Source organism: Passer montanus, unplaced genomic scaffold (assembly GCF_014805655.1).
Source record: "Passer montanus isolate IOZ18808 unplaced genomic scaffold, ASM1480565v1 scaffold81, whole genome shotgun sequence".
NCBI classification, from domain to species: domain Eukaryota; kingdom Metazoa; phylum Chordata; class Aves; order Passeriformes; family Passeridae; genus Passer; species Passer montanus.
The window spans coordinates 86976-114116 of record NW_024373368.1 but is presented as its reverse complement, the minus strand read 5'-3'; the positions used below and the strand labels follow the sequence as shown (position 1 = coordinate 114116).

The window sequence follows — 27141 nt, the reverse complement described above, 5'->3', positions numbered from 1 at the left end:
GACTCTGAAGTCCTTCATTCTACAGTGCACACAAAGAAAAGTATGCCCTCATCACCTGTTTGGTGACTTCCCCAGCTCACTGAGTAGTTCTGCTGCCACTTTGGCATCAGAGCGGCAATATCCCGCCCCGCTTTTCCCCATAATAACCTTTCCAACCCCTCTTTGCTTGCTCCTTCTCTAAAAGGGAGATCAATGCTGCTGCTGACTGTAAATCCTGACATTCAGAACTTAAAATACAGTCATAGTCAGAGTGACAGACTACAAGGACACATCACCTAAGCACAGCAGAGAGGTGACAACATCCAACTGTTGCACAGGCAGGAATTGTGCAGATAGGAATGCGTACCTTTCTTGCGACACACCTTGCATCTGGCATTCTCTGCTGACATATCCCACTTGATACAGGCATCCAGCATCCCCAGCAGTACATGCATACGGGAGAAGGTCTGGGCCTCACGGATTGCTGTCTTCCACTTCTCCATGGCTGAAGCAACCTGCAGACAGACCTAACATCTTACAATGATGCACAGACACAGCTGCCTTCAGTCTAAAGATGTTTTTATAACCCTTAGCTGGGACCCTTCATAACCAAAGTTCAACTCTGGTATTGCTTTCCTTCTGTGTTACCTCAGCAGTTCTGGTTGTGGTTTATCCATATTCAGTCTCCCTGGATCAGACAGTTTGCTCTTAACAGTCAACTGTTTTGCATTTCACAGTCAGGTTGAATCACTATATGTGAACTCCACTAAATTCTTGCTCTGAAGGTCAAACCCAAATAATCAGCGGGCTAAGAAAATAAAAGGCAGAAACCTAGCACTGTAAAATGTGGGAGGAAAGTTGTGGAACAGCTGGCAATCACAGTGGAAGGAGGATTGAAGTGGCCTGTGCTGCCCTCCAGTGGGTACCACACAGGCATGTGGACCTCAGCAACACACCCATGCAGTCCCTGAGCTTCTCAGGTGGCAGAGGGAACCCTGTGCCACCAGCTATAATCACACTGCACAGGCATTTGGACCGTCCAATATAAAACCAGCTGCTTCCCTGAGACACTATGGCCTCAGTTAATCAGAAATCCCAGAAACTGGGAATGCGGATGACAGCATCAAAGCCAAGCCCTGCACCAGGGCAGCTGCCAGGGTCTGCACAGAACAAGGCCAATGGGAAACCATACACCCAGCTCAAGAGGTTTGCAAATACCACTTTGATAAATCCAAAATGCAGCAGGACAGAAGTTATTCAGAGCCATGTCCTCTCCAATAATAATCTTGTACTCTACAAGAGTGAGGCAATGGCCCAGACATGACAGGGACGTAATAGGCCTTTAACTAATGTTCTTCCACCTCAGAAGAATGAAAAAACAGTGAAGTGTCAGATGGGAAAATCTAAACTCTGCAGCTGACAGCAATTTGAGAGCCAAAGAAAACCTGGGAGTTTTGCAGAGTTGCACATTCTCCTCTGCCTGAATTTAAGGAAGCACAGCATATATTAGATGCTTGGAAAAACACACAAACTGTTCTGAAATGCCAACATCCCTACTGCCATGTGGATCCCTACATTTGCTGGTGTGGATTCTGGAGAACCACTGGAGACAAACGTAAAGCTGCCCAGCCCACTGTGGAGGTAACACAGCTCTGTGCTCTTTCTTTGCAGAAAATTTTTAAGGTGCTTGACATATGGTATCACTGATTTTCCAAGGAACTGCTCCATGGGTTTTGCTGTTAACATGCTGGGCCAAGATAAATCTGCAAAAGCTGTTGGCAAGTTTTGCTAAGATATTTCTCCCCAAGTCTGGAATTTAACAAATTTCTAGCCTTACCTCCCAAGCATCAGGAGACTGCTGGCATTTGAGCAGCACCAGTACCAAGGGAGCTCCAGCTGCCAACAAGGCAAAATGGGAGACTGGAGGAAGTTACTTAAATCCCCTCCTTACTGGACAGGAGCAACCAAGCAGGAAAAAAAACCCAAAATGCAACTCCCAGAATAAAAGGACAAGTCCTCAACCACATGTCAGCCTCAGAGTGACAGAAAACACCTACTTTGGTAAAGGTAGACAAGCCTCCGAATATAAAGGCTCTCACCTGGCACCCTGAGCTGAAACCCCTTGGAACAGCTGAAATTGGAATTGCTTGGTTGTGAAGCTGCTCTTTGAGGGATTGTCTGCAGGTGCAGACTGACTCTCCCCTTGCACAGAGTACTGCCTGCGGGTCACAGGGGTGATAAGCCACCCATGTTCTTCACTCTGCTCATGCTGTAGTGACACAATGTCATGCTGCAAAGAGGTCATATATTCCCTGTCCTGCTCTGGGACAGTCCAGCATGCTACTGCCACTGGAAATGGGAATGTTTTGATCAACAGAGGCACCAGCCTGATTTTCAGAAGCAGCCACAAGCCAGGTCTCACTGCAATCCTTTGCCACTCAGCAGTGTGAGCTCCAGCAATGCAGCTGAGCCAGCAGGAACCCTTAGTACAGACAATTATGTCAGCAAAAGGGTGCCTGTTAAGCCATAACTTGTTTCTCACAGGGAAAATGAGACATATCCATACCACAGGGCTGCAATTCTTCCTCTAAAGTCTCGAAGTACATTGAGTATATTTTTCCAGTGTGGCTATGCTGTATTTTACCTCCTATGTGCTCACAGTGCAGTTCTGGCTCAAAAGGCTTCATAATTCCTAGCCTATGCAGGAGATTTTTCTTCAGAACAGTCTGCCTGGCAGTCAGGGATTTTCCTCAGATAACTGTATCTAAGAAGTAGGCTGCTCTTTCAAGGTCATCTGTAAAGGTTTTCTGCTTTGGCAAAAAGAAAGCTTATTCCAGATAAACTGAGGTTAAAAAAAATTGCCAAATGAAACAAACCAACAAACACCCCCAAAAAGTTGAACATTGCTTGTAGCACCACAAAGGTCTAGAAAAGTCTGAATTAGATAGTAAGCACTGTACTGCATAAATAAATGCTCCAGAGAGACTGGCATGACACCAAAGCCAGTGCTTGCAGGGGGAAAACCTGCACAATAGCATACTGGAACTGTGTTGCAGTAAATCTGATGCTACCCTGAATATCCCCTACAGGTACACCCCTCAGGGTTACAGCTCCAAGGCAGACTGGAGTAAGGCACAATATGGTGCTGCTGTAGAAACAGGAATGTGCTGATCCAAGTCCTTTCTGCCTCAGACCTCACCGATTTTACAGCACTCCGTTTTGCTGTGAGCTTTCAGGACACAGTATCCTCCCATTACTGGAAGATTTAAAATTAGCAAAGTTTAAATACCTCAGGACAACTGAGGAATGTGAAAATTTCTAGCACCTATCCAAATTATCCCACTAACACAGCAACAGCACAGCTTAGCAAAGACCTGATGTTCAAATAAGCATTCAGCATATAGTGACAGGAGCTTTAAAAAAAGCCCCACAGATCCACACCAAAGAAACTGCCTCCAGCCTCAGTCACAGATTCCCAGAAAGGTTTGTGTTGGAAGGGACTTTAAAGCTCATCTCATTTCAACTCCTCTGCCACAGGCAAAGATACCCACCACTAGATTAGGTTGCTTCAAGTCCCATCCAACCTGGCCTGAAACACTTCCAGGGATAGGGCAGTCACAGCTTCTCTGGGCTACCTGTACCAGGGCCTCACCACTCTTACAGGAAAGAATTTCTTCCCAATATCCACACTCTCACCCCACTCTCTACCAGTGCAAAGTCATTTCCCCTTGTCCTGTCACTACATGCTCTTGTAAATTAGTCTCTCTCCACCTTTCTTGCCTGCTTCCTTTAGGTAAACACAGGTGAAGAAATACTATTTTTCAAGTTGGGACTTTCAAGTACTTCTGCTGATCTAATTCTGATATTGCTGCCTCTGCTGAAGTCAGTTATCAGTCAGGGCAGAGCTGCGGGCAGTGGGGAAAGTCTTGTTATGGGGCATTAACATCCTGTTCAACTTAGTATACAGAAACTACCCCATAACTCTAGTACCCCAGTTAGGGTGAAACACTGGTGCAGCACAAGTGCCTGCAGTACCCTTCCCAACCCTCTGCAGCTCTCCTCTATCCCTTTTATTAGGATGTATACGTATTTAGGCCCACAATACCGTTTTTCTCCTGGAGGCATACGCAGGAGGCTTGTTTGCCCAGACATCTCCCCAGGTGCTTCCACACATCCAACAACTTGTATCTCCCTTTGCCTAATGTGGTATTTACCTGAATCTCACTCCCTTGAAGTTACCAGAACCCCAACATGTCTCTCCTTCTCTTTGTGGATCAAAGCACCCTAAGTCCTCTCTGGCAGATACAACTCCTATTAAGTTCTGTGAAAAAGCTCCATAATAAACTTTTATTTACGCAGAATTGTATGGAAGGAACTTGACCATTTCCTATTGACAGAGAGAAAATTAGGTAACTCCTCATTATTATTTTTACTTTCCCCATGCATTTACTCCTCAAAATAAACAGGCAATACCTGGCCCCATAAACACCAAACACACTCAACTTCAGATCTGAAATGGGAGGAAGTTGATCAAGATTTAGTACTCCATAAAATGTACTGCTACTGCTCAAAGAGTTCTACTGCAAGAGCCCTGAGGTGAACAATACCTTGGCTTCTTCTGCCATTTTCTTGTCTTCATCTATCTCCTCAGCCCTGGCAATGTGATCCTCTCCTTGGTGTTTCCTTCTCTTCTGCTTAGGGGCCATGAAACCTTGCAGAAACTTCTTAACAACACCAGCCTGGAGCGCAATCACACACTCTCCAAAATCCTTTAGGCTCTCCAGAGAGTACACCTGTTGGAAGAACATATGACCCTGTAACAGCTGGATATTACTCTCTCTACTGCTTGAAGTGTGCCTGCAAGTGGACACCCATGGTAACTAATGCAGTGTGGTTAACGGCCACACCTGGTTATGGAATCAGCATATTGCTGCTGTCTCAACAAGACATGCTGGCTTTGATACAGAAGCCAAAAATCAGCTATGGAGTTCTGCTCAATAAAGAAGCCTGTCATGAGAATATGAAAACAGGACAATTGAACAGGACACTCAGCTCCAACATTATGATCTGCCTACACCTCAAGCCATCAGCTGCGTAATCTTGAAATAATTGTTTAAAGGACAAATGAGAAAACTGATTTCCTGCTCCTCTTGTCTGAGGAGAACAAAAGGCTGAAGACCTTCTACAGAAAGTATCATCTTACATTTCTCTTGTTCAGTACTTTGCCTGTTCACTCACTTTTGCTTCATATTCTGGTGTCACATCAACATATCCCAGGCCTCCCTTCTGCAGCCGCGTTGCAACCTCAATCAGATCACTCCGTAGGTAGTTCAGCAGTTCCTGGTTGCCATCACAAGATTTGAGGCCCAAGTTCTGTTTCCGAGCCAAATGGATGGAATGTGTGATGTCCTGATACCTGGAAAATCAAACCCAACCTTTGAGTACAGGCAGAGCACTGTCCTGGGAGCTGGGCAGGCTCTGGGACAATGGTCTTCATTGAGAGCTATGAGCTCCACCAGTGCAGAACGTTCTTTGAAAGACATCTGAAAGCACGTGGCAGTTCTGACTCAGAGCAACCAGCACTGCCTTTGTTCCTGGTTTCAAGGAGGAATTTAAAGACTGGCAGAACTTCCTCACTGCTCAGTGTTATTTATTAACAATCTGCCCAAGAAAACCAGCAAGTACTCAACCTGAATGTCCTCCCCTCTTAAGCACAGGAATAATCAAAGCCCGGCCTGGGATGCTGCCCCAAGAATCGCAAGGATTGCTGCGCCAAGGACATGCTCTGACTTGGGAGAAGGCACACATAGAAAAACAAAGAGCAGGCTCACTTCTTCTCCAAGCGCTCCTTGAGCTGGCTCTCCCTTACTCCTTGGGGGTGCAGGCAATCCAGCAGCTCATCCAAATCCTTCTGACTGTCACAGAGAAACCTGAAAGATAAAAAAATGTACCTAGACCACCTAGGGTATCTCTATGACAACACAATTTCTTCTTCTAAATAGTTCCCAAGGATTGGCATGTAGGGCTAAGAGGTAACCTATATCCTGATGCCATGGAGCAAGGTGAAACACTTCCAGGAATGCTGGTAGAAGAATTCTGACTCAGACTGGCTTAGTTTCAAGGTCCCCAAATGTACCCAATGCCAGGGTACGAAAACCAGAATCAAAATAAACACAAAACTGGTTTATAGATGTATTTTCCCCATTAAGTTTATTAAAACTTTGACATTTGAATTTAGTTGTCTATCCCAATACCCAGGGATTCCATTCATTACTCTGCAGTTAATTTAAGTGATCTGAATGTTGTTTTAGATGTATTAGCAAAGACTAACATACTATACACTGACAGCATGGCAATTTAGTAATATTTTCTTTCATTAACCAGAAGTTCCCAGATTATAAAGGAGATGTCCTGCCTGATGGCACAACTTCTGCTGCTGGAGCTCTGTGTCTGTGCAGGCTCTGTCTCCGCAAGTGCCTAAGTCCTCCTCTCTAAGCTTGCCCAAACTTGAAGCTCAAGTACAGAATCTGAAAACCATATTGATCAGCTTGAAACCTTCTTGCTCAGGAATTCTTGAGGACAGTGATGGCCTCAGCAGTTAGTCCAGTCTAAAAGGGGAACTACTTTTACAGAATTATCTAAATCAAGACATTCTTTAATCCCAAAGTACAATCATGTTTGCATGCTGAGTTGTACATTTAAATGAGATTTAAGACAACCTGAAATTCTGCACTTTCCTTCTTTTCTTTCCAATTCTATTCCAGGAAACCATGGAGACTCTTCATGTGATGGGATGTGGATTCAACTCGAGCTTCAGAGGTTATTTACAGAAAATATGACTAATTCCCCATCTTCTATTAGAAGATTGCTCATTAGAAGAGGGAAGACAGGAAATCTTCCAAGTTAGGTTGATTCTCCTTTCGATTTCAATATCAAAGGGCATTGTTGAATTTCTTTCTTTCCTTATTTGGAAACAACTGCAAAGGACCACTCTGTGATCCTTATCAGAAGATTCCAGGTCTATCTTTCTTCTTGGGCACAAGCTCAGATGAGCCAAGCAACAGCTAGAGAAAGATATTGTTGTGGCTCCTCTTGGAATACCGGTCTCCACAATGCTTATTTTTCTGGCAGAAATACTTACTAAATACCATATCTGAAAGTATTTAATAATTCTAGGTATAGTCCTACTAGGACAATAGCCTCCCAGTTTGCATTCAGCTAGGAAATTCATTACTCTAATAGAACATAGGATTGATTGTTCAACAATGGAAGCAAGATGTTTTTTAGCCAGTCATCTTCAGTATATCTGACCCCGTGGAGCATCCTCACTCTGCATCCTGAGATCAAAACCTTTGGGCACCACTACTCTCTGCACCTCTCCCTGTGGAACAGGCCAGAGCAGCTTCAGATATCCTTCACCCACTAGAATCTGTCACCACCTGGGAATGGCATAAACTGCACTCCAAACTATCTGCTCTACAGATACCCAGATACAGGACTATTTCTCAGACACCTTGAGATGGGTTGCCCAGGTTGTGATAAAACATCAGACATTGCTGGTGATACACCATGGAATCCAGCTAGAAGAATATTCAAGATGACAATCCCCGAGCTTTCCCTGCTTTCTCCCATGGAGACAAATTAAAGGGGAGAACTTACTGCACTGTTTTGGCACACTGTAAAAAGTAAAGGACACTGATAACAGTCATCATGTAGGGTTTCTATTCTTGAGTATTTTGGGGGAAGACAACAGAGGCTGCTGGGCAGTTGTAGAAAGCAGCTCCCACCCTTTTAAAAAAGTCTGAGTGAAGCCCTGGTACAACTTTGTTCCTACTGAAAAGGATATGGGACAGGGAAAGAAGAACATCTGCAACAGGTACTTAAATCTTCCCAGTTCACCCCGAGAGTAAGAAGTGGGATTTTTGGGACAGGGAACTGATCTACTTAAGCCTGAACTCAAGCCTGAACCTAAGCCTGATCTGCAAAATACAAACATATCAGAGACATCACGTTAGTTTGATTAGTGACCCCTTTCTGCTCTGTGCAGCCACAGCTCCTGCTTCTCAAACTAGCTCCAGGCATGTAGGAACTACCTGCACATCCAGTTGGAGCTCAGCCACAGGCTGGGAGTATTGACATGGTTAGACAGGGCTAGGAATTTTAAATAGGGAAGGCAAAAGTGAATCTTGTTCTGGAGAGAGGGATGGTAAGACAGTTAGTGTCCTTCATGTGGCCTGGCACAGGTTAATCACATACTCCAGAGGGATGGGAAAGGTCCCTTTGGGAAAGTCAAGACCAGGTGGGGGTCTTCAAACTGATATACAAGGGGGAAATCCTGACTGATGTCAGGGCTTCCTGCATTCACAAAGAACAGCCTAGATTCTCCCCCGACACTTCTGGCAGCACTAGCCAACAGACTGGTAGGCAACAGAACAGAAGGCACAAATGGCACAAGAATCAAGTCAAAAGGAGCTCTCAGTATTCACTCAGGCTGAATATTCCTACCTGTTTTCAAGCTACAGGATGCAAGGGACAAAGAAAGGTCTAAAACCTGGCCTAAGGAACAACAAAATTGAGAGGACAACAACTAGAGGGCCCAGGACCAGTATCTGCTTTGGAGGATTGGTAGAAACAGGGGAACTCCATGTGTAGAATACAGGGAAGAGAATGGAGTCTGTCAGCACCCACTCGCAGTTAACTCAAACTGTCGGCTGAGGGGACCCATCATACCATGCGGAATTCCTAACAGATGAAGAACAACTCTGCAGTTACTCTGCAGAGATGCCACTGTTTCCAAAATTCAACTCCTTTCTGACCAGGATGAGCAAGAAGTCTCCTGCATGCTAGTATCCTGCCATCCTGCCAAGGCTGTGACTCCCCCATGGTTCTTGCAGGAAAGATCAGGAAGCACACAGCTCACAAGAACTATGGTAAGGACAGAGACCTCTTCAGAGCCTGTGTATCCAGAACAAGGAGATTTTTTAATAAGGATTAACATCTGTGCAAGTGGAGCACAAGATGAATAGAGAGAGTGGTCCATCTGTCTGGAGAAGACAGAAGTAACCAATTGTTTACGATGCTGCACTTTCAGCAGCACTGAACTAACACTTGAACACTGGACCCCCTTCTTTTTGGGGACAAAGTACCAAGAGCAGAACTACTTCCATGAGATATTATTTACTCTTGATAGAAGTATAAATCTGTTTCTCCCTTTATCAGTGTGCTACCCGCTACCATGCTAAAGGGGAAAAGGGGCAGGACTGTGAAATACAACTAATCAGAGTTAATTTGCTGTTTAATTTTGCAGTCTCATCACTCTAAAGGATAAAAGGGTAAAGCTAAAGATGCTCTATATGCACTCTGAGGCTACTCAATCCCATGTCCCACACACCACTAGTAAAAGAGACAAACAGCACAACTTAAAGCAGAACACAAAGAAATGAAACTTCCTATGCACATGCTAAAATTGTGAGTTATAGCTGCCCAAGTCCAAACAACAGAGATATCCAAGGACTTCAGTGTGGGCTTGGGGCTCCTCACAGTGTCCAAGGACAACATGCAAAAAGCAGCCAAGGAGGAGACTCTTCCATAACCATTTATGCTTAGAGCAGTCCTCGAGATCAATAGCAATGGCCCCTAAGGAAAATACAGGAATAGAAATATGGATTTCCTCAGAGAAAAGTTCTAGTTCCTGGCTATCCCCTGAAATAATAGCTCCCAGCCTGTCACACAGCTTTCTGTGGATGCTTACATGTAAGTGGTGGCAGGTGTCAGACAGGTACTTAGCAAACAAACTCTAAGGAGCTCCAGATCTTTAAGGAAAAACCTTTCAGCTGAGAGACCTTCTTGCTTAGCTGCAGGCATGGCTTGGATGCCCTATCACTCAGGGAGAGGCAGTCAGCGCAGCATTCAATTAGGAGTTATGTGTCCTTTGAGAAGCTGCCTCTGTGCCCCTGCTCAAGGCCCACACCTGGCTCTTTTACCTGCACGGCTGCCCCTGCCTGGCACAACAATGCACACAGGCACGAGACCCTTGTAAAAAACCTGCTAGTGCAGTGATTGTCAGCACTTAAAAGTCCTTCCTAGCAGGGACAAGAAAGAACAGCAATTAAGGACACTGTGACAAAACAGTCAGGCCAAACCCCCCACCCCCTAGCTCAGTGTCTGATGTCTGAGTGGCCAAAAGGCAGAGCAGGTATGCAGTGACAGTTCTTCAACCTACCCCTCCAGACTGCAGCATCTGCTGGTTTGAGGACTCCTCTGTGTGCCAGGACAATTACCTTTGCATTTCTTACTCCTCTCTCAGCAATTTGTCCACCGGTGCTTTGAACAGGTGGAATTCACAGAGCCACAGCAGTTGGTAGCAGCCAGTTGTGTACCTCAGCTACAGCACTTTCCTCTCTATTTCAAAACAGCCATTTGCTACTTTTACTTCCTGATCCCTCTTTTCTCCATCAAAGAAAACCTCTTTAGGAGACTTCCCCAATTTCCTCTACCATTACTCTCCATCTCCCTGCTGAACATAAAAGTTTAGAGTGTTTCTGTAATTTATTTAGTATTTCTTAGCTAAATAGTCTCTCATGCAAAGTTTCCCTCTTCTCCGACGGCAGACCCTGTAATGATAGATTTTGTGAAGCAGGATTGTTCCCCAAGGGGAAAAGAAAATTGTTTTGCCCTTAGTCTGTACTTCACTTTATCATTCTTTTTATTTCTTTCACTGAGATTCACCACAGGTTTTAAGTAGGCTTTCTTAAACAGCTTCCTTATCCTGATGTGAACTCAAAATGTTTTGCTATTGCTGCTACAGTTTTGTTTCCAGCTTCCTCAACAGTTTTTTTTTTCCCAAAGGTAAGAGATAGTTCTTGCTCTGACCATTTAGTAGGAAACTCTAAGGCAAATCTCTTTGAAAGTGTTTTGGGCTTCTGGCTGCCACTTTTAAGTTTTTTTTTGTTTTTTTTTTTTTAAGAAGCTTCTTAATTCTTTTTGTTGCTTTCTTTTCTAAAAGGAGAATACCATCCATTATGGTCACTCCATACAAAGCAGCTCTTAGTGACAGAATATAATTTAGCACCAAGTGTGTCCAGGACCTGGTTCCAAGAGCTACTCCTCTCACGCTGTGACTGGTTACTCCACACAGCACTCCTGCCTCTGTCACCACATTGATCTCCCTCAGAATGTTCCTGGGAGTTGCCAACCTGAATGGGGAGATCAAATACTGTGCTTTTTCAAGTTCAGCCTAGAGTCACAAAAGTTGAAGGAATTGTTAATTAATCTGTGTTAATTAACTCATCCAATTTGGCTCTATGCTGCCCTCAGTGTTAGCAATGTGCTCTGTAAATTTAAGCTACCGTTTTCCTTATGGAATTAGTCCTTCTCCTGGAATACACCATGCCATCTCTGCTCAGTAAAGACCAAGGGTTAGAGGAGGCAGTTAGGAAGAGCAGAGGACTTCCCTGTGGATCACACTGCCTGTGCAGGACTCAGTCTCTAGGAAAGCCCAACTGCCTGAATTTTGGCAAGATGTGCAAAGGCCTAGACTGGTAACAGGGTGGGAATTTGTCATGGGAGGATGGGGCAGTGAGGGAAAGCACAGGAACTCTGTGATATCCTATGACCTGCTGCCATGACAGATAAGCAGCAGAACAATACCAAGAGTCAGCACCCAATGCTGGTGGTCCAGATAAATCAAGACATCCACAATTTCAGTCTCTTTTACAGTTGCTGGTGGGGGAGCAGGTACACGTTTAGTAAAGTAGTTCTGACTGGCAACTAATCTTTGGAGAGAAGTTAAACTCTATTTATCAAAGACTAACCCCACTCTGTGTGTCAGCAGTGGAAGTCTGTGGGACAGACAGTGCTAAGAGGGGAGCTGCAGGAGCACATAATTTGGGACAGTTATCCTCAGGGTTATCTAAAAAATACACAATGTTCCACAGCAATTAACAGGTGAAGCTTAGCCAGGGTTTTCTGGCATGGGGACAACTGATGAGCACTCCTTACCACACAGAGCAACATTCAACACAGGAGAATTTCTTTAAGGACACTGATACGGCCAATGACTGGAGCAGGTTACAATCAAGCATGCTCAAAAGTAGATTTGATTCACTTAGAAGATTGCTTGGCATATTGGAAGCATTAAGGGGATAAGAGGCTGTCAACATGAAAGAATAAAATATTTAAAAAGCAATGCATCAAAGAAGCATTTCAATAGCTTAATTTATACTGGCTTTGTATGATTGATTACGTTGAATGATGGTTCCACTGGCTCTTACACTGGCTACCCTGTTAGCAGGGCAGTAATAATATCAGCAACAGAGGCCTGCAGAGCTGCTGAACCAACCCAACTGCTCAGCACTGAAAGAGGAACAGGTTTGTAGCAGGTTTAATAAAAAGAAATCTGTCTAGATTCCTTGACCTTTACACTTTGAGTACTTTGCAGCCATGGAAGTGTGTGTTACCATAAGTTCTGGCCCTGCTTGGGAGTGGTGGTCTCAGCAGGCAGGTCTGTGGTGGGCATGGAGCGGTGCAGTTTGTTCCCTCGGCTGTCACTGCCTGTGCTCTTCCGCTTCTCTGCAAAAGAAAAGCACAGGCTCAGGTAGATTCCTGAGCAGCATTCCTACTATTCCAAACATATAAAACTAGTTTCACTTTTTAGCTGTATAATGACAAAGCACTTTGAAAACCAAAGGAGGTATAAGCAGCATGAATTTTTATTTCTCAGCATCTCAGATACACTCTGACATGGATTTAAATCTTTGCTCATTCAGGACTTGGATTGTTAAGTTACCAGAGGAATGTGCTGAAATCCTGCCCACTGCCTGCAGCAGCAGCTGAGAGATGAAAGCAGCTGGAAGCAAAGAGTTGATCAGGAACACAGCTGGTCAGTATTTTAAACAGCTCTTGCAAGAAAATATACCCACAGAGGAGCTTGGAATGATACACCTCCAGCTCAGTCAGTCTCAAAGTCACAGGTGGCTGTAAAGTTACACCTGGATGAAGGATCTCACTGTAGGTTTGCCCTGTTCTATTCCTCTACAGGTGTCCAATTTGCCCCTTGTCTATGACAATTCTACCAGGCGAGGGCTTGGATCTAACTCCATAAGCTTTCCCATGCAGGATTGCCATGGATGGACTCAGTGCCAGAATGTGAGGTTCCAAAAGCAAGAAACAATCACAACTGAAACTCAGTTGAGTCAGGTTATTGCAGTATCATCTGTTTCAAGAACTACTTCCATACAGAAATGTTAAGTTCCCTCCTGTACAGATAAATTTTTGTGCCTGTTCAAGCTTGCAAGGCTCCAGGACCTAGGCTCCAAGTCAGCCAGGCAAAATCACAGAGAAAGCACTAGAAGTTCAGCAAGTCCCTTGCACCTCACCTGCAGATTCAGCAAAGGTGAAGAGCAGGCTGAGAGGAAGTGCACGAGGGACGTTCGCCAAAACAACCTCAATCAGCAAAGCTGTGCATACCTAACAGACTGCCCTGCTTGTTACCAATCCACAGGCCAATCTAGGAGTCTTGGCATCAGCGGAATATCAGCACTGTGATAGACATCCTCACTCTGCAGCACAACCAGCTAATTGTGCAAGAGTCTGGCACGCTGCAACTCAGGAGGGTCAGAGTGAACTAGAGGGATGATACCAACTGACATCAACCTCACTCCTTGGAGAGGAGACTGTATGCCACGGTCTTTAGGTGCAATACTACAGGCAAGTCTCAAGACCTGCAGCAGCAGAATGGAAATATCACCAGCACCTCCTTTGTCCATGCTTCTGGAGTTAAAAGGAGGCTTAAAAAATCAGAGTATCCCCATTAAAAAACTCTGACTATACAGTTCTTTCACACTCATGACTCCCTTTGAATAGTCAGAGCAGAGGAAATACCCTCAAGAGACTGTACCTCCAGGGCTGTGCTCCTTCTTCAGATCTTCCTTTTTCTGATGGGGAAGGGCAAATCTGTAGTCTATACTGTCGTGTACCCAGCCTTTCTCAATAAACAAGCCTGGAACCTCATCTGAAAACAGCCAGTACCTGGAAGAAATATGTGTTATTAGGTACCTATCTCCTTTTCTGGCTAGTTAAACACACACACACTTTTATTGGCATTGAGTGGAGAAGTATCTGTGTGCTCAACTCATTAAAGCTGAATGCATGCAAATCTTTATGTTAGCCCATAGGGAAAACTTAGCTTACAATCCTTCCAAGAGCATGCCTGTGCAACAATAATGAAAAAAAAAAAAAAAAAGAAAATATGGTAATGAGGTTCCTGAGCACCCAATGCCAGCACTTGAACCTCCGCTGGTCCTGACCTCCATGGGAAGGCTTCAAAAAGCTGGGCACATAAGCAGCCACTACACTTAATACACACACTCTCCTTCTCTCTCCTCTGCAATTCCATATACCCTCCCTATCAATCCCTTCCTGGGGGGTGGTATCTGACACAGCCCCTCTCTCAGGGCAAAGATGGAAGTTCATGGCCATTTCCTTTCCCACCTGTTGTGATTCCTGTCAGTGCCAATTGGAGTCCTGCGCATCACCAGTTTGGCTTTGGCAATTCCATCCTGGAAAGTTTTCTCAGCAGCAGCTTTATGCCTCCGGATTCTTTCTTCCTCTGCTTCTTTCTCCATCCTCACTGTTAGAATCAGCAAAGAGCAGCATTAGCTTTCCTTTATTGCATCCAGACATCAATATTGTCTTTTATTTTACTATACCATGGGAATAAAAAAAGTGTTTACAGGGGATTTTAATAAACATTCTTTACAACTATACACTCTTCTGTTTATTTTCTGCCCATCATTCTTAAAAAAAAAAAATTAAAAAATTCCATATAGATCGATATAGAAGAAGTAGTCAAGGTGTAAGAATGGACTGGGCTGAAGAAGCCCAGGATAAAAACCGCCATATCACAGAATCATGGAATGGTTTAGGTTGGAAGACACCTTAAAGATCACCTTGTTCCAACCCTGCCATGGTCAGGGACACCTTCCACTAGACCAGGTTGCTCTAAGCCCTGTCCAGCCTGGCCTTGGACACTTCCAAGGATAGGGCAGCCACAGCTTCTCTGGGCAACCCGTGCCAGGCTAGGCTGGATGGGACCTGGGGCAACCTGATCTAGTGGAAGGTGTCCTTGCCCATGAAGCAGGGGTGGACCATGATCAACTTTAAAGCCCCTTCCAATCCAAAGCATTCTGTGATTCTTGGTCTCCCAGAACAGATACTCCTACATTCCAGTTAAGGTACAAAAGCCAGGCTCCATGAGGGACGCTTACCCCTCACTTGTTTCAGAAGGAAAATAACCTAGATGAGCAATACTGTCCACTTCCATCCAGCCAGCATCTACATTTATAACCAATAAAACCCCTAAACTGTAATTCCAAAGTATTGTCTCTTTACTCCTCAAGCAGCACTACTTACACAGAAACAAGGTCTGGTGCCACAATTCGTGATTTAGAGAGGTTTGAGTGGACAGTTTATATTTATACAGCTCCATAACTAATTCTTTGAAGTGAGAAACTCTAAACTGAGATTTATTACCCAAATCCTGATATGAGAGAAGGGCTGCTGCCAACAACCTTACCATGGGGACAGCAGCAGGGCCAGCAGCAGCAGTAGGAACTGATTTTAGGCAGGAAATATCTCCTCTGTACCCAAGAACTAGATGATGTTTGGGCATAAGACAAATTTTTGGTTACTTTCTGTTCCCAAAACAGATACTGTGTTGTCCACCCTCCCTGGGCCTGTCATAATTAGAAAGGTACTGAAGAAAAGACACATACAGATAAAAAACTAGAAGCAGGTATTAGTTTTTCTTAAATTTACAAAGTTTAAGCTGCCACAAGAACCACAGGAGATGAATTACAAATCTCCAGTGAGCAAATCCCTTAAATTCCATACAGACATCCCTATTTGTGGAATTAGACAGTAAATCACAAAAGAAGAGGTCACTTGGGTTTATACTGTGTTAGGTATAATGGTGCTGGAGCTTCAATGCTCTATTATGCAATTATGAGATCTATATTCTTAAGTTTTATTTAGGTTTCATTCAGAAGCATTCAGACAATGCTTCTGGAAAACAGGCTGTCATTTTTGCCATGAAGTTACTCCACAACACACAAACACTCTGCTCGCTGGGTAATTTTTCTTACCTCTCATTTGTATTTCTTGTTGCTCCCTCTCCTTCTTGGCTTGGATGGCAAGAAGGCGCCTGCTCTTCACAGCACTGATCATATCATCAGCTTCAATTTCTACCCGGTGCTCTATTTTCATAATTTCGTGTTTTTTCTTTTCATTCCTTCCCATCATATGCTCTACTTTCCCATTCTCCTTGGTTTTAGCCACCATTTCTTTTCGCTTCTGTTTCTCTGCCCTCTTCTTGTCATTCTCCTCCTTCAGGACAGCCAGGCGCTCTTTCCACAGCTCAGCTGAGGCCTGCTGCTTGGCCTCCACATGGTCCTGCACCGAGTACGTCATTAGGATCCGGTGACACAGTGCTCCAAGGATCCGCAATTTCTCTTCAGGAGTCAGCTCAAAGAACTCTGATGTCTCCAGTTTCTCCAAAAACTCATCCTGTACCTCATTATCCTCAAAAGCTGCTGAATCCTTACTTTCATCTACATTATCTGAAACCTCACTTTCCTCTTGCACATCTGACTTGCGCAGGCACAGGCGAACCAACTCGGAAGCGGAATGCAGAGTAAGTGGGATTTCAGAAAGTTTCATTCCCAGCTCAGCATAATCCTCAGCAATTTCATCCTGCAGCAGGGTCTGCAAGAGGATGACCAGCACTCTGTTCAAGTACAGGAAGCCTCCCTTTTCTGCACAAAGGGCTTCCATCAGGGACACTGCTGTGATGGGATACTGAGCATCTGGCATCAATAACCCTGAGTAGCAGCTCAGGAACTCCACCACCATGGCCACATCCCCAAAAAGTGTGTTAGGAAGGCCCTCTGGAGTATCAACCAGTTTAAAAGTAGGCAATGTCTTCCCTTTCAGATCTTGGTCCTCAAATCTCCTCTGTTTTTCCAATTTTTCCTTCATCTCCTTCTCCTTCCGCTCTTTTGCTCTTTCCTTCAGTTTCTCTTTCAGCTTTTCCCTTTTCTTCTTCATGTACTCCTTCCGCTGTTCCTCAGTCATGGTGGCCCATCTCTTCCTGTGTTCCAGGAGCTCATAGCGTTTCTGTACCAACCCTCGTAAATCCTCAGGGAGACGGGCACGGTCCTCATTGGAAAGGAGCCGAGCTGTCTTGGAGATGATGCAGGAAAGAGCACTTTTTTTGTCTTCCCGGTCTTTGTTTTCTTTGTAATAGGCAATGAGATGGAGCGCTGCAGGAGGCAGATGTTTCTGGGGTTTCCTGGAAGATCCAGGGGTGCCTCCAGCATTCCTGGGAGCCCTAGACACCTTAGTGGTACCTTTAGCCATGTCCAGCAGTGTCATTTGTTTCATTTTCATCTTGGGGGTCTTCAAACCTTTCCTAGGAGACTTTGCCTTCCCCGACGACTTCTGCCCATTCAGAACCCTTTTGCCTCTTTGCTTTTTGTCCAAGGATTTGTTGTTGCCCTTTCCTAGTTGGCTCCTCTTTGGAATGTGAAAGTTAGAACCCAGTTTAGCAGGTGACACAATTTTCATCACCTCCTCCAGCTCCTCTTTAGGACTATTTGAGTTCTTTGAGTTCTTCACCTTCAGCGGAGAGCCAATTATAGATTTTTCCAAATGCACGTGACACCATAGGGTTGGACTCAGTGGCTGTCCCAGTGAAGATCCGTCTGCTTTGGATTTCTTAGGAAGCTTTCTTTCAGGTGACCGAGAGCTCTTCCTCTTGGTTGAGGGATTAAGAGCCATATACTAAAATTAAAGGAAGAATCATTTTGTATTAATATTGAAAGGAAATTAAAAGTTACCTAGATCTCTGTCAATTATTTTTGCCCATTTTTAAATTTTTTTTCTAATGAAATTGCTCACTGCATTAAGGGTAACAGGCTTCTGCAATCATAATCAGAGTCAGAGAATGGCCTGGGTTTGGAGGGACCATAAAGACCATCTTGTTCCAACCCCTGCCAATGGCATGGACACCACTAGACCAGGTTGCTCCAAGCCCTGTTCAGCCTGGACTTGGACACTTCCAGGGATGAGGCAGCCACAGCTTCTTTGGGCAACCTGTGCTAGGGCCTTACCATCCCACAGGGAAGAATTTTTTCCCAATATTCAATTTAAACCTACTCTGTGTGAACTTGAAGTCATTCCCCCTTGTCCTGAACAAAGATTTATCTTCTAGTTTTAAAACAACACTTGACAGTCTATGAAAAAGTGAGTTTACTGAATGAACCAAATAGAACTTTCTACACCAGAAGATGGATTTTAAGACAGCACATTTCATGGTATGGCATTTAGTTGGTTAATATTGTATTTGGCTGGTCAGCACTAAGGGCTAAAAGAACCCATTCATGCTATGTATATAGTCAGTACTAAATTTGTAGTATCTGCCATCGCTCAATGCAGCCCTGTGCATGAATCAGGCCTCATGCAGTCACATGCATCCAGGTCTTGGGCCCAACACCTGAACTACCACATAAAGACTGTAGCTTTCCCATTTCTCTTACACCAGGAAATCATGTCTTTACTTGTAAACAAGTAATGCAAACCTCTGGAAAAATAAAAAGGCAGATAAAGCTCAAATTTTTAAAGCACACCACTATTCCATCCAGATGTACAAGCCATGTCACCTCTCAAAAGGTCAACCTACAAAAGAGTAGGTTTTCCTGCTCTGCTTCTCTCTGGATTTAACAGATATGTGGAATTGGCACTTGGGGACATGGTTTAGTGGTGGCCTCTGTGGTGTTGGGTAACAGTGAGGTTCGATGATCTTATGAGGCTTTTCAACCCTAATGATTTTGTGATTCTAAAACCTAACCAGCACACTGAGGTCTCTGCCAAGATCCAAGGAATGGGTGGCAAAGCAAAGCAGGTACTTTCAGGAATTCTTACCTTATGTGGGTCAAGCAAGAAGTCACTGAATTTACTGGGGAGAGAGTACTTCTTCACTAACTCATCCTCCACAACCCATGGGGCATTCTCACACGTGCCAGCACGGAGCGCATTGTGACGGATGAAGTACCTCAGGATCTCCTTGTTGGGAGGACGCTCTGTACGGACTAAGCTATCTGCTGGAACGTTGCTGATGATCTTGGAGATAACAGACACACTGTTAATGATTAACTTCTAACCACATTATACAGATCACATGCCTACAAGGAACCAGGATCATTGTACTGCTTCATGTCCAAAAACTCTTCGCTCATTCAAAGCTCTCTTGGAAACACTCAAACCAACCAGAGCTGGCTCCAACAGAACTGAGACACACAGAGATTGGTAAGAGAATCAGACAGCTAAAACAGTAAAAACCATGAATTTATGATGCAGAATTTTTGCCAAAGCCCACTGTTTTATCTCTAACCTTCCTCCAGCTTGTGCTTGCTACCGACTTTAAAGCTTTTACATATCCATGTTAGATTTTTTTCCTGAGACCAAAGGAGCACCTCTGCACATGGTACTCTTTGAGGTCAGCACTGCTCACTTGTCAAATTACCAAAGAGCAGACAAAAAGCACAGAGCAGTGCTGCAGCTATCCAAAGCCTCCCAAAGCATTGCCACCTTCAACTCAGAGCAGCTTGGTCAGGACAACAGCAACAACTGCCGCTCATGATTTCACTGGTCTCAGGAACTGCAAGACCAGAGATGAGGCGCTTAACAACAACCACAATAAAGTTCTGTGACTCAATGTGTGTGGTACCAAGTGTTTCCATGCACAAAACCTAATTACAGGTAGAAAAAGACAGGCTGGCCAGCCTCACAGACAACTGTCCTGCTTCCAATGCCATGACTCTGCAGAAAGTACTACACTGTGCTGTACAATCACCAGCAGTGATTAATTAAACTTGCATATTCATATTATAATAGAAAGGACTCAAGCAGACAAGTCACCTTATCTTCATTTTTCAGTTTGACATCATATTTGTGTGGCAGGAATTTAGGTGGGACCCACTTCCTTTCTTCCTTCTTCAACGAAGTGGGAAGCTTTCGAGGAGACCTACGTGCTCGATCATCTGACAAAAGAAGGTGATACACAGTCTTATTATAGTTAAAAAAAAAAGTTTTAAAAATCCAGGCCACCACTGGACAGGGCATCCTACTTCTTGCCATCTGTACAGTGTTTGGTTAAACTAGAACATCAGGAATATAACCCAAACTGGGTTTTAGAAATAGCCAGAAGATACAGGCCAGAAATGGAGGCCCAGACCAGCTCTGAGAACTAAGGAGGTAACATCTATCTTCAAGGAGTACAAAGGACCATCTTCATTTAAACCCATCTCTCTGCAGAAAGTAAACTGCAACCACGTACGCAAAGGTAGAAAATGTCTGTAAGATTTATGAAGAGGAGATATAACCCAACCAGTAAACCTGCTAAGAGAATTCCTCCAACAGCCCTGGCTGCCTATGCTATGCCTTCTTTGAAATAGTTCCACGGCAGGAATCACTGACTTGTTTTTTTCTTAAGAAGAAAGTAATCTCCAAATGTTTTTATATTTGTGGCTACCAAATGGAATGTGGCTAATTATGGAATAGTCTGAGATGGAAGGGACCTTAAAAGTAATCTCATTCCACCTCCCACCTTCACTAGACCAGAGACACTTTCCACTAGACCAGCATGCTACAAGCCCTGCCCAACCTGGTCTTAGACACTTCTAGGAATGGGGCAGCCACAGCTACTCTGGGCAACCTGTGCCAGGGGCTCACCACTCTCACAGGAAAGTATTTCTTCTTAGGATTCAAAGAAAACAATAAAGCAAGCATGAGGGATGAGAGTAATAATCTACTAAACATATAGAGAATAAAAGTAGATGTTAAATCTAAATAAAGCTTAAGAATATAGATCTCAGAATCACATCATTGAAGCTCCAGCACCATTATACCTAACACGGTATCAACCCAAGTGACCTCTTCTTTTGTGCTTTACTGTCTAGATTCCATAAATAGGGATGGCTATATGGAATTCCATCAAACAGCACCCAGATATTTGGGTGAGGAAGAAGAAAATACTACCCATTCCACCCTTAAGTTAATTTTAAAAAGCCAACTTCATTTGTTGTTGCATTCTATTGTAATGAAACAGATATTTATGCTTGGAAGAGTTAAAAGCCATCTGGATGAAGCACTTAGGAAAATGGTCTACTGGAAGATGCCCTTGTCCAGAGCAGGGGGGTTGGAATGAGAGCATCTTTAAGGTCCTTCCCAGCACAGCTGATTCTGTGTTTCTAAAGCATCTATACTGTGCTGTCTCCTGTATTCACATTATTTCAGATTGTCCAGAGCAGTACAGGTTCTAACTCAGCTCATGCTACAGAACCAGCCTGCAGCAGTTCACCATCAATTTTCCAGCCTTTCCTTGCTCCTGCAGATTTTCTAGAGTTCATTCCCTAACCAACTAAAAATATAGTCACTTCAGACTACACAAATGATGCAACAAAGCTGGTATAATGCCTTATTTTTAGCTTCTGAAGGACAGTAGACCCCTAAGCAGAGAGACTGAAACTATCTTTCTCTGCCCCATTTCTCCTCCAGCAAAACCAGCAAGTCTGACACAAGTATTAATAGAACTGCCAAAGTTTGCTCTGTCCCCTCTTGTGTGCACAGGCACACACAGCTCTTACATCAGTTATACAGAGCTTGTTACTGCTTCCAGTTACTCACTCTAGTGTAGTGACTTCAACCCATATCAAGTGGCCACATGTAAACATTACTAGAGAGGAAAAGTCCAGGTCAGTGTTGCTGGGAACCCCCAGCCTCTGTGGATGCAACTGAACATTTCCAACTCCTGTAGTTTTCTGTGTAAATATAATAATTGCTACATAATTATATTAACACACTGTGGAAGAATTAGTTTAATGATGTTACTATGAGCCTACATTCTGTTATAACCCAGAATATAAAAGCATCAGCAATAAAATAGCCTTTTAGTAACAGCATATGCACAAAGAACTGCTTAGGTTATAACTATGCCAGCACTTTGAGCTGGAAAACGTTGGGGTTCATCTTTTCAGGAAGGGGAGGACAGTCCCAGTTCCCAGAGGTGACTATATACAGGCCAGAACCAACTGAGTCAGGGACTGAAACAAGAGCAGGAACCCTCATTCCTGCAGTATCCGATCCTGAAGTGCTGCACTGGCGATGCCCACAGCTGCTGGAATACCACACCCCAATGCCCAAAGGATCATGGTAAATCTTATTTAATCATCCAAATCCAAAATAGCTGCTGTAAATGTGATCACAGAGCATTTTTTAAGTAAAAGGTATTTCCCATGCCTCTTATGTGGCATCTCAAGAGTAACAGTACTCGTCAAAAAGAGCTGATAATTTTTAAGCTCAGGACAAGACCTTGGTATGACTTCTTTTCCACTCCTGACTTCGCTATTTTCTTGCTGGGCTATTTTCAAAGTTTCTTATTCCCCACATTAGAGGGGATTACACAACTTTCCCGAATGCTGGAGTCACTATTTACAAATGCCAACAGTTTACTCATTTATGAGAGTTGAAAATAAAGCTCTCCAGGTTAGAACTATGTTGTGGGATTGGGGCTGGTTTGTCTGAAAACACTTTCTGTAATCTGTTTTAAAGTATCTTATGATTCCATTTTAAGAAGTTGCACAGGACAAAGGACAAACAATGTGTTTGTTTGGGTTTCGGTGGCTTTTTTTGTTTTGGTTTTTTTTTTGGGGGGGGGGTGTTAGTTAGTTTGGGTTTTTTTTTTTCCCTAACAATATTTCTTCAGAGGCAAGAAAAGCCTTGGACAGCACTAGCTATCTCAACACCAAAGGAGAGCATTTGAAAGAGGAACAAGGTTTTAAAGGATGCTTTATTTTAAACTGTTAGGGAAAGAAAAAAAAAAGATTTTTATCTCAACATATGATGATTGAAAATTTATTATTTAGAATAAACTAAAAATGAAAAAAAGTTCATTTTTCATAACAACTGGGGACAAAGAGAATTAGAGCTCGTCTCTGACTTCAAAATAACACACTTTAGAACCAGGGAGGTTTACTCTGAGGATGAACACTGCAGCAGAACTTTATAATTCTGAACAAACCTTTGTTGTTCCCCTCACTTTTTTTTTAAATACACTTGTTATACATTTCGTGCATTGTTTTTGGTATTACACCTTAGAATGACAGCACATTTTCTGCTTTAAATCAGGCAAGAACACGTGAAAGCCAACAGCACTGATGCCCCAAAAATTCACCACTAACAATGACAACTTCTGGATTTTCACCCTATAACACTGTTTGGACATTCGCAGTGCAGCACCAAGATGTAAATTTTATCACCGAGCGAGCTCCAACACTCACTACCAGGTGCTACCTACTGCCATGTGGTCTCTACTTACTCATACTATCCCTCCTGCTGTCATCCTCCTTCAGCATTGCTTCCTTCTGGTTGTCCTGGGCTGCCTGGCTGGAGTTCTCCTTGTCACTGGATGGAGAATCACAAGCTCCTTCAGATTTTTTTTCCGAGGCCTCTTCGTCAACTTTCTCCAGGGGATGCATTTTCACAACTTTTACAGGCAACATTTTCTCCTTACCAACCTGGACAGAAATATTGGTGAAGACCGAACTTGAACAAGACAGATGAGCTAACAGGCTTTAACACTATGAGAAAGGGAAAAGTACCTGCTAAGATGACCTAAAAGCAAAACTCCCAACCCACAGCATTTACCAATGCTGCTGCCTCAGCCTAAGGACACAGCATGTGCACAAGGTGCAAGTGTGTTCTCAGCAACCCCAGTTTAGAGACTATGTCTTAAACACTGCCCCCACACAACATTAACTCCTCCCCACTTTCAAGAAGTTGGAGTTTTCATCAACATTCCCAGTTTTGGAAGGAATTCTCAAATCTTAAGGGTCTTTTTAGAGATTTTTAAGCTTTGACTTCAGGGTCCATTTGTTTCAGACTACTGCTCCTTCTGGCAATGTGTCAAGTGAAAAGATTATGACAGATGATAATTTTTCATTTCTTCTAATTAAATCATGTATTTATTATAAACAGATCATCACATATTTAAGCAGTATAACAATTTTATCAGTTTCCCATGCACACACATATCAGTCATTTTTCGCTTGCTATTATTCCAGGATCCTGGAATGGTTTGAGTTGGAGGGCCCCTAAAAACCATGCAGTTCCAAACCCCTGACATTGTCAGGGACACCTTCCACCAGAAGTATGGACTACAGGACCATTTTCCATCCAAGAGCAGGTGCTGTCACTGGGATTCTATAGAGAATAAATTTTCATATCCTTCTAATAATTTGAGTGGCTAACATATTCTTCCCGTCTCCTACCTGTAGGTATCTGGAATTAGCCCTATGCAGAAGAACAGGATAAAACAGAAAACATATTCTTACCTCAAAGTCACACTCTTCACCCACTGCGAATTTGGTCATGATCTCCAACCAAGCTGCATCCACCAACTTTTCCAACGACACAGTGTTGTGGTGGACTATTTCCAGGACCAGTTTCTCATACCAGATAGGAAACTCCTCCTTTAAGCTGAGCAAGCACAGACATTTTCATTATTCAAGGGAATAAAAGCCCAAATGCAAAGAACCCTCCCATTTCCCAATTCCAGGAATTCCTGTTAACAGCCACAATGAGGCAGATGCTCCCTTAGCGTGCAAACATCCAAGGGCTTTTTGCTCCCCACCCTTCCCCAGGTGTTAGCTGGCATGAAAAATCCCAGTTGTCCTGGTTCTTCCCAGAAGGAATACTGTAAACACTCAGAAAGAGCAGCACTGAGTGTGAACCCTTTCATGATTATTACTGTTTCTCTATTAGATATTAAATACAGATCAAGATGATGCAATTATCCCAGGGCTTGTTAATTTAAAATACTTGTTTCCAGTAACACCATGATTCTGATAAAGATTTAGTATTTTCTTCTCTTCCAACAGGCTGCCAGTGCAGTAAAGACAGGGGCAGATTTACACAATCATATTATCTTGCCAGAGAAAAACATCTTGTGTGTTTCACATGTCATGATCTTCAAATATTTTCAAAGAAACAAAAGGACTGTGACATTAACTTCCCTTCTTTCCCTTCTAAAAGCTGACCTCAGGAAGTTGGCATGGGCACTAAGGCATATGTTGCACAAAACCTTCTGGCTAAAAAGCAAGTAAGGAGGAAAAAAATACTCAATTTTTCCAAAGCACTTGCATCTTCCCAGACACCAGGATCCGTGGCTGAGAGCCCTCAGCCTATATGTGCTGTGTTACAACTGCCATAACCAAATTTATCCCTTTAGCAATCTGTCTAAATGAACTTTTCTATCCAGCTTAGTGTCGGGTATTAAAGCAGACAAACTACCTGGGAAACTTTTCATTCCATTTCAAAGAGACAAGACCAAAATCTCATTTCATGGAATCTTCCCACACCCCACGCCCCACCTCCATATTAGAAAGACTATAGCTGAATTCGTTATTGGGAAATTTGAGAAATCTCCTGTTTCCATTTCACTGACATTTCTTAATGTTTCCAGTAGCGGTCAATCAATCCAACCCGGACAACCAAAAGAAAGTAGCAGCAGACCCCTGAGTTTTGACTCAGGATTTTAAGTTTATGGAGCTGCCTCTGCACCACCCCTGCCTTCTCAAACAAGAACACCAGGAAGCAAAGCCTGAAAGCAGTAGTGCATCACCCCTCAAAGAAATTAGGACTATTAGCAAATAGGCTTCTTATTTGTTGGCTTTAAGATTGTGATTAACCACAAATGATGGTGAATTTCTCCTTAGGAGAAGGCTGTGAACTATTTGCCAATGAATCAGAAACATGAAGAGAGGCAGCAGAAAATTCCACCTCTTAGGCAGTACTGCTGACATTCTCCACGGTTTATATGCAGGGGAAAAAAAAGTCACAGAAGTCCAAGTCGTAAGTTGACAGAATGAAGAAATACATCACTTCTTTGGCATAATTCCTACGATTTGGTAATTACACAGTAAATTATGTGCTGGTTGAGACAAGGACTTGCACCTTTACAGAAAATTCACTTCTATGACAAGAGCCATGCTGGGTCTCATCCAAGGATTCCTGTGGGCTAGAGGAGGAGGTCAGGGCCACAGCAGCCCCGAGGAAGACAATTTGCACAGAACAAGGACTCTTGTTGTTTCAAGTAGAGTAGATTCTCGAAAATCTCACTACAACTTTTTTTAATTAGTGCAACAACTCTAATGCAGATCTGGAGAAAATAATTAGAGGTGCAGACCTGGCTGATCTCAAACACTTCAACCGACTCCTTTTACTCTGTTTTGACTGTACATTGTTCAAGATCTATTATTTTTCTCTCTAAAATATTCCTGACACTCCAGGGGCTTTAAAATATGCCAAGTGCCATATGCTGAACTATTTTGGTTGAAGTAATATCAAGATACAACACTAAATAATAGCCAATTGTATTAGTGATGGTTTAAAATTTGGACTTAATTTGCTTTTAACTCCAGAATCCCCAGCTCTCCTTACAGCTCCTAACCTCACCTCATCAACTAGCCACACATTCCCAAGCCCACTCTTACACCCCAACACCTAAAGACAGGCACAAACCCACGTCTCTGCTAGTACTTACAGCTCAGCAACCTCCTGCTCCTCCTCCCAAGCCTCTTTGTGTGTCAGCTGGCTGCTTCCTGTGCTCTTGCACGTCCAGATCCGTTCGCTGTATCGCTCTAAACGTGCTTCGTACTCTCTGTACAAGTGGCAGCTCAGGAAAACAGGATTTATGCAGAGGAAACCACAATCACCACAGCACAAAACAGTAAAATCTAATTAAACTATTATGACTGGAGTGTACAAAGACTAAGGAGAGCCTCAATACAGTCTGACCCTCTGACTACCATAAAGATGCTGTGCTAAATTAAGTGCTGGTGCTTTCTGAGGCCAAATGCCTGTCCTGCTCATCCTGGCACAGAAGGCTCCACACCACCAATAGCTCAGCTGCACTGCACAGATGGCTGAAGGTTTCACAGCATTGGGAACTTACTTTTCAGCTTTTCCAGTCTGATACACTGGTAAACAGCACAATCAACATCACAGGCACATGCAGGAAGTACAGCATGAATTGCTGCTAAATTCCTG

General features: G+C 43.5%; 1 protein-coding gene across 4 annotated transcripts in view; it reads right to left on the bottom strand.

The window, feature by feature from the left end:
* Positions 1-27141, bottom strand: part of BAZ1B (bromodomain adjacent to zinc finger domain 1B) — a 45072-nt gene that overhangs the window by 12165 nt on the left and 5766 nt on the right. For all 4 annotated transcript variants that reach the window (XM_039732884.1, XM_039732885.1, XM_039732888.1 and 1 more), the window contains exons 2-14: positions 26636-26752; positions 24426-24570; positions 23411-23609; positions 19954-20075; positions 18958-19155; positions 16122-17817; positions 14470-14608; positions 13877-14007; positions 12438-12549; positions 5811-5909; positions 5218-5395; positions 4587-4772; positions 347-494 (exon numbers count right to left, since the gene is read on the bottom strand). In XM_039732884.1, coding sequence (XP_039588818.1) covers positions 347-494; positions 4587-4772; positions 5218-5395; positions 5811-5909; positions 12438-12549; positions 13877-14007; positions 14470-14608; positions 16122-17817; positions 18958-19155; positions 19954-20075; positions 23411-23609; positions 24426-24570; positions 26636-26752 — 3470 coding nt within the window. The remainder of the gene's footprint in view (positions 1-346; positions 495-4586; positions 4773-5217; positions 5396-5810; positions 5910-12437; positions 12550-13876; positions 14008-14469; positions 14609-16121; positions 17818-18957; positions 19156-19953; positions 20076-23410; positions 23610-24425; positions 24571-26635; positions 26753-27141) is intronic.